At 34.6% G+C, this 7,583-nt stretch overlaps 2 protein-coding genes across 2 annotated transcripts; one reads left to right on the plus strand and one right to left on the minus strand.

Annotated features, from left to right (window-relative positions):
* The first annotated feature begins 2,240 nt into the window (after positions 1-2,240).
* LOC136222879 (protein DEFECTIVE IN MERISTEM SILENCING 3-like) lies at positions 2,241-5,741 on the plus strand. Its single transcript, XM_066010563.1, has 4 exons — positions 2,241-2,357; positions 5,035-5,226; positions 5,301-5,618; positions 5,738-5,741. The coding sequence occupies exons 2-4, from the start codon at positions 5,066-5,068 to the stop codon at positions 5,739-5,741; spliced, it is 483 nt and encodes a 160-aa protein (XP_065866635.1). The 5' UTR covers positions 2,241-2,357; positions 5,035-5,065.
* A 956-nt stretch (positions 5,742-6,697) lies between these two features.
* On the minus strand, positions 6,698-7,372 carry LOC136222880 (transcription factor MYB73-like). Its single transcript, XM_066010565.1, has one exon. It carries the CDS (start codon positions 7,370-7,372, stop codon positions 6,698-6,700), a length of 675 nt encoding a protein of 224 aa, XP_065866637.1.
* Between the last annotated feature and the right edge of the window lie 211 nt (positions 7,373-7,583).

The following is a 7,583-nucleotide window of genomic DNA, read 5'->3' on the forward strand; positions in this document are numbered from 1 at the left end:
TCACGTATGGATGGTAATACTGCCTTTCAGGTTTAATGAACAGTTCTTTTCAGTTTCCAACTAACCAAGCTTAGACCATCTCCAACACATTTCATCAAATTTACTGCATCAAACCATGTTTTCATCATTTTCTCTCTCTGTTTTGATGTTGCTACAATGTTTTTACTCCAACCCATTTCATCATTATTAGAGTTAAATGATTTTGTATGGATTGATTATTAGTGTTAAATGATTTTTGATTTCTGGTTTTTATGTATATAAAATAAATGAAAAAGAAAATAAATAATATTATTTTATTAAATGATGCTCCATCAAAAAATTTGATGGAGCATCAAATTTGATGATAAATGACCGTATTTTGATGCATACGGTTTGATGCTAGGTTGGAGATGGTCTTAGAGCTGCTATGAAGCACTGATACTTTCCGGAGGTCACCGTACGCGTATCCGATACTCCGGGTGAGGGGATTCCGCGGGATACATACGGACACGCCTGGGAGTATCCCCTTTTTCTTTAAATGAGGGGATATGCGGGGACACACCAAGGACACTTCGGGGATATTTTAGGGTTTTTTTTAAAAAAAACTTCGAAAGTATAAGGGTTTTTTTTAAAACTAAAAAAATATAAGGATTAAAATGAAATAATCTCAGGATTACTAGTTTTGAACCCTAAACTAAAATTGAAAATCTCTTCTGTGCGATGCGATTGAACCCTAACAAAATTGAAATTCCTAAATCTTTTCCCTCATCTGGTCGAGTTCTTCTGTTAAGTGGTTCTGTGCAATCAGTTGTCTTCCTCGATTGCTTTGTTCAAGTCGACCCCTCTCATCTGGTGGATCTGCTTTGATCGAGTTTTTCCTCTCATCTGGTCGATCTGCTATGAATTAATTACTTATTAGTTAATATTATAGATGTTATTTGTGGTTTTATAATGACTTGAGAGTATTATTTCTGTTTTTATAATGACTTTGTGAATATGATTTGTGATTTATATATTTATGTATCTTTTGAATTTTCATTATAAATGATATATATATATTATTAATTATATATAAAATTTGCCGTATCGAGCCTACCCGTACCGGTGCTTCATAGTAGAGCTGTAATTCTGGTGAAAGTTGTATGCTCTTGGCTTGGAAAATGATTTTTCATTGTGATTGTTGTTTGAAAATCATGGAAGTTTCTTTGAATTATTGCTTAAATGAGAATGATAAATTTGGAGACCCTAAGAAGGCTCGTGATTAGTGTGGCTGGATTCTGTTTCCCTTTTTCGCTATTTGTTTTTTCCTGCTTCATTTTGCTTCACTTAGTGAACTATATTTTGAAAGTTTTCTATAGCCCTAAGATGAATCCAGGTTTTAAATCATTCACAGTGTTAAAGGCATAAAAAGATGGAATTTACAGCTTGAAATGTAAAAACTTCAAATATGGGTTGACATCTAGAAGAGTAGAAGCCATGTATATGCTTGCATTGTTGTTATCAAAGAAATTAAATTGTCAGCCATTGTTTCTGAATGGTAGAGAACTTTTAAACTTTGTAGCTAATTTTGATGACTTCATCTTCCAATAGTTAGGACATTAATTGAGAGCATAAGCTTTGAAGGCTTTTAATTTGTTCACTATATGTAGTGAGACCATAAAGAAATTATGTCTGAGGCTTCATATGTTTTAGACTTTTATCACCTTTAGATTTCAGAAGATTACTATGACCATTTTCTATTATTAGTAAATATGGTTTTTGTTTGTCGGCTTTTTATCATTTCTTGAGGTGCACTGTGATGCATACAAATGTGCCTTGCTTTACCTATTTGTGTAAGGAACATATTCTTGTTGCTCTTTGAGATGATATGTTCTTGCAAATGCTAAGTCGATCCTTTTGCTTCAACTGTAATTCTTACGTACAGTGTTTCCGCAGGATTTGTGAGCTCTAATGAAAGAAGAAGCTAGTATTATCCCAAGTAATGAAATGCAAAATGGTGGTTCTATGCAAGCCCAATCCATCACATACAATTCTAAGGTTTTCAGTTTGCATAGCATCTTTACATTTTGTTGTGATGTGGGTGTAATTCAAAAGCAATTCTTCTCTTATTTATATTTTGTTTTATGGAGTTGACATTTGTAAAAAAAAAACAGAAATTTCACATTGCAATTTGTTCGTTTTTTAGACATCCTTTAAGTTACTGGAGCTTATTTACAATGTAAAGTAGGTCAAAGAACTAATTATTAAATTGTAACATTTGCAGAAATTTCAAGATGATCTACAAGCAGCACGAATCAAAATCAAGCAGCATGAGGATAACTTGAAAATTTTGAAAAGTCAATGAAACAAATTAGAAACCTCAATACTTGATCTGCAAGGTATGCTAAATTTTATTTTTTGTGCCTTTTCTAGAGGATTAGTTCTTCTTGAAGATTACTCAGCTAAGAAGTATTTGCATGTGCTGTTCACTTGGATAAAAGCACATCTAGGAACAAATTTATGTTGTGTAGTGTAATGGTTTTTAATTTAAGCATGGTAGCTACCTAACAAATTCAACTGAGTCACCTGTTTTTAATTCTTGGTTCTCCAGGTGCTTTAACTACTGTGGTGACAATGTTTAGATCTGTCATTCGTATATACTGTTTCCTTCAATGTTTTAGTTAATTTAATTAGACAAGATATTTCAGTAAAGTTTTTGGTGATATAAACCGAAAATGATGTTGTTAGGAAACTGTTGTAGCTAGTCTAAATCAGAGTAAATTTATTTAGAAATTGTTATTTTCAGAATTATCATTTATTTAGGAAGTCTTAGTATTAGTAGAAATAGGAGTTTATTTTCAGAACTATTATTTAGGAAGTTCTAATTCTAATAGGATAGGAGTTTGTTTTCAGAATTTTTATTTAGGAAGTGTTAAATCTAATAGAATAGGAATCATAGTTTAAGTCTGCCTTTTGTACTATTATAGAAAGGAACCATTTATCATTGGTAAAGTACTATTTGAAAAACAAATTCAGAGGTCAGGAGTTCTCATCATAGAGATCCGGGTTTCTCTCTAAGGAGCTGCATTAATTAATTCTCATCATACTAGCTCGCAAGAAAAAGAAGTAAGATTCACTTCCTGATTTCAAGGTTCAAGGATCCGTAATTTGATCCAAAGTTTAGGAGCTTAACAAAGTGGTATTAGAGCGAGATATGGCTGAATCAAGTAATGTGGAAAAACAGTTTGAAGCCTTTTTGAGCTTCATATTGCAAAGACAGGCCAAAGGTGGAGGCCATGGTACTCAAACTAGAAATTATCACAACAAGGAAGGAGACTGGAGGGTGGACAGTAGAATACGACCGCAGAGGAGGTCTGCTTCCAAAATTCTCGAAACTGGATTTTCTAAGTTTGGTGGGTCATATTATCCCTTGAGCTGGTTGGTTGCATATGTGTGAGCATTTTAATAAGCATCAACACACTGTTGAAGAAGAAAATGTGGTACTAGCTTCCTTCCGCTTGGAAGGAGGTGCTGAATCATGATTCACAAAGAGAGGGGTAAACTGCAGTTGACATTGGAAGAGTTTCAATCCAGAGGTTTGGACCATCAATCCAGGATGATACAATTGGAGAATTGGTGAAAGTTAAACAGATAGGCACAATTGAGGATTAGGACGATTTGAACAACTACCGGTAAGGACGCGAGGATGAGCATTTCGATGGCAAAACAGGAGGTCGGAATATTCCTGAGTGGGCTGAAAGGCACAATAGTGGTTAAAGTAGAGTTGCATAAGTCTGCTGAATTGCCAAGGCTATATGAAAAAAGAGAAATTATCAAGATGGGACTGTTGGCCAACAGTGGAAGGACCGTTTAGAGAAACGAAAGACTAAGAGGATTTGTTATAATTATTACTAATCATATACATGAGGACATCAGTATGAACCTTTACTAGAACCAGATGATGAAGATCCTATCACCAACTGATGCTTTGGTGAAAGTAGCTCCAGTTATCATCTTTGTGCATGAGATCACACTCATTTTTGTAGGGGAAGGCAATGTTAAAACTGTTGTAGCTAGTCTATATCATAATAAATCGTTATTTTGATTAGGTTTAGGACTTACTAGTTTCATAATTGTTATTTATTTAGGAAGTCTTAGTCCTTGAGGAGTAGGAATTTATTATCAGAATTGTTATTTAGGAAGTTTTAATTCTAATAGGGGTATGATTTTATTTTAGAATTTTTATTTAGGAAGTTTGAATGATAATATGAGCAGGAGTCCTAGTTCAAGTCTGCCTTTTGTACTCCTCATTTGAAAAACAAATTCTGAGGTCAGGAAATTAATTCTCATTATAGGTAAGCTAGGTCGAAAAAGAAAAGAAGATTTACTTCTTGATTTCATAGTCAAGGACCCGTAACTCAATCCAAAGCTCAGAACTTATAGTGTGAGCAGTTTTTTTATCTCAACTTCCAGCCAGTGTTTCCGAATAAAAGGATTTACTTTTAGATGATAGAATTGTTTGGAGATTTTATGTGTATAATGATTTGTGATGCATAATATCTCTTTCCATTTTCATTTTTTTTATACTGACAAGTTTCCTTTAGTTATTCTTTGTAAGTATCACTCCGCAAGACCTCCTACTGCAGGCATTCCGTGTCAGCTGACAACACATCATGGTACTCATGCACCTCAACTCGCATTCACTAACGATGTGCTTGGTATTGTTGCTACTTAGGGCAAGGTGGATGATGATTATCTTAGCAGGATAGTTTGAAGTTGCATGTTATCTGTTATTGAAATTTACTATCTATCTAACATGTAGATTCTTCCTCTTCTATGAAATAAGTCTTATGATTAGTTTCCTTGCTGATATAGCATACTGTTCCTTGTTCTAATGTAGTCAGTTAATCTATGTACTCCACAATTCCAAGAGCTCTTATTATTTTCAATCAGTGAAATGCCTCCGTACTTACTGCCACGCTGATCTTTGCTTTAAAGAGCTGCATGATAATGCAGTTGTTGTTAGTTATCTGCACTGTTTTCAATCTACTTTTACTTATTCTTTCTTAATTGCAGACTTCTTTCAGAGTACTTAGGAGTAGAGACAATGCTAGGAATTGTTTGCAAGACTTACGAAGGTGTTAAAGCTCTTGAAACTTATGACAAGGAAGGCCATATAAATAGTGATTCTGGAATTCGAGTCTTTGGTACTACTATCGGACGGACTCTGGATGGTCGATTTCTTGTCATTTGTCTCGAAAATTTAAGGCATGTATCTCTTTCTTTTCTTTATTGCTGTTTGGAATTCAGCTCTTGAATTACAAACTTTTTTTCCCTTGTAGACCTTACTGTGGTGAATTTGTGGATGATGACCCTCAAAGAAGGCTTGATCTTCTACAGCCAAAATTGCCTAATGGCGAGTGCCCACCTGGATTTATTGGTTTCGCTGTTAACATGATCCATGTGGATTACATGAATTTGTTGTATGTATCTGATGTATATGGCCTCAAAGAGACTCTATTTTACAGCCTCTTTTCTCGTCTGCAAGTTTATAAAAGTAGGGAGGAGATGCTACTAGCTCTTCCACTTATAAGTGATGGAGCAATTTCACAGGATGGAGGGATTATTAAGCCTAATGGTTTCTTTTCCTTGGGGAATCTGTAAGTATTTTGCTTTCATTATTGACATGAAATTGTCTTCCAATTGGATCTAATGGTGAATTTCATTTGTTTACAATATCTCATTTTGTGGTATTTCGGAATTTTCTTTCTGCATGTAGGTAGTTTAAATGCACTAAGAAAGAAATGTCTTTCTGAATCGTGATAGATTGTAGAATTATGTATGTGCTATAATTCGATTATAATAGGCCACCTATACGGTTCATAGCGTTAGCCTATGACCTTCCAAATTCAACTCATGATATTTGGTGCATGGATTTTTCTTCCCCCAATTTTTGTACAACTATCATACAAAGGAAAAGAAATACCTATTTTGTCTAGAATGGTCGATTCAAAGGGTGAGCCTTGGCGCAACGGTAAACATTGTTGTTGTTGTGTGACCGAGAGGTCACGGGTTCAAGTCTTAGGAGCGACCTTAGAAGGGGGAATCAAATCCTTATCAGGATAGCAACTCGGAAAAGTCTTCTATTCCTGCCATTTTTTTTCCTTAAGTTCTTTCATAAACCCTGAAGTTTTTGCATTATGTGAAATTATTATGGGTTTTTCTTTTTGCATACTTTTTGATTAATTTGGATAAATAATTTACTAGTTTCTGAAAGTGAAATTGATTCTCAATAGTGCAACGATTGGACTTTAATTAAGTTTTGGTGTTACAATTAAATTGAATAGATAAAAAAACAATTGGGAAAAACAAAATAAAAATATTGATAGAAGATGTCAAAAGTTAGGTATAAAATCGTGACTAAGTGATAGCATATTGATAGCAGATGTTTAAAGTTGATCAAAACTGATTATTTATCTAAAATAAAGATAATAATGTCAAAGAAGTTATTTTTTAAATCGTGTATTTGTGATTAAAAAAACTAGTAATTGCATCAAACAAGTTATTTTTGAAATCGTGTTGTGACAAAAAATATAAAAACCCCAAATTGAATTTCCTTGTAATATTTTCTAAATCATGTATACGAGATAATGATAATCTTGTAGTAAAAAAAACTTATCCTAATTATCTTAAAAACATTATTACTCATAAAAGAAGAGTTTATAAATCTAGTCTTGTCTCATTTTAACCTTAATTTATCAATATAACTCTTCACTTCAACAGCTATCATCTTTTGCAGTAAACTGAGCAAACATTTCTCCTCCTGTTCCTCTTTCTCAGCGTCTCCGCCTTCTTCTCCTCCCTTCTCCGCCACAGCAGTTCCCAGAACCAACCCATCCCCCGGTGGACACAAAGTCCACACTGTCTCAGGCACCCTACTGAAACAACTATAATCCGTTCGTACACCCAAACACAGCCTCTTCGCTCTCGAATCAGACCTAGACTCAGATGAAACGTCAAGACTCATCTTCTTGACCGTCAAGTTAGACTTGGATGATGCAGACAAGAACTCGGCCTGGCGTTTTCTCTGCAAAGTAGATTTCCAACGATTTTTAATGGCATTATCAGTCCGGCCAGGCAACAGTCCAGCAATTGTGGCCCATTTATTACCGTGAATAGCGTGAGCTTGAACAATGGTATCATCCTCCTTTGTAGTAAAAGGTCTGTGCTGAACCTCTGGCGAGAGTTGATTAAGCCACCGTAACGGGCATGATTTTCCTGAGCGGCCATGAATTCCGGTGCTTATGAAAGTCCAATTTCTGGGGCCGTGTTGTTTAACTAGCTTGATTAAAGTATCATCTACTTGAGGACTCCATGGGCCTTTGATACAATCTCCACCATTGAAAGAAGCCATGAATAGAAAAGTGAGAAGAAATAGGGGAAAGAAAGAACTATTTTTTCTTCTGGTGGAGACCGGTATAAAGTTTGATTAAGCTATTCTCCCCTCCTTTTTATACACATATTACAATTGTGATTAGGGTATTTTGGACATCTTTGCAAAGACAATACACTGTAATAATTTTTTATTATTTTTTTCAAATTTTTTAGCCTATAAATTAGTGTTA

The sequence above is a fragment of the Euphorbia lathyris genome, chromosome 3 (assembly GCF_963576675.1).
Source record: "Euphorbia lathyris chromosome 3, ddEupLath1.1, whole genome shotgun sequence".
NCBI classification, from domain to species: Eukaryota; Viridiplantae; Streptophyta; class Magnoliopsida; order Malpighiales; family Euphorbiaceae; genus Euphorbia; species Euphorbia lathyris.

What these genes read in the sequence shown, in the direction of transcription:
- LOC136222879 (XM_066010563.1), top strand. Translation starts at nt 5,066, where the DNA reads ATGCTAGGAATTGTTTGCAAGACTTACGAAGGTGTTAAAGCTCTTGAA. An exon ending in ATTTGTCTCGAAAATTTAAG is followed by an intron (nt 5,227 to 5,300) that starts GCATGTATCTCT and finishes TTTCCCTTGTAG; the next exon opens with ACCTTACTGTGGTGAATTTG.
- LOC136222880 (XM_066010565.1), bottom strand. Translation starts at nt 7,372, where the DNA reads ATGGCTTCTTTCAATGGTGGAGATTGTATCAAAGGCCCATGGAGTCCT.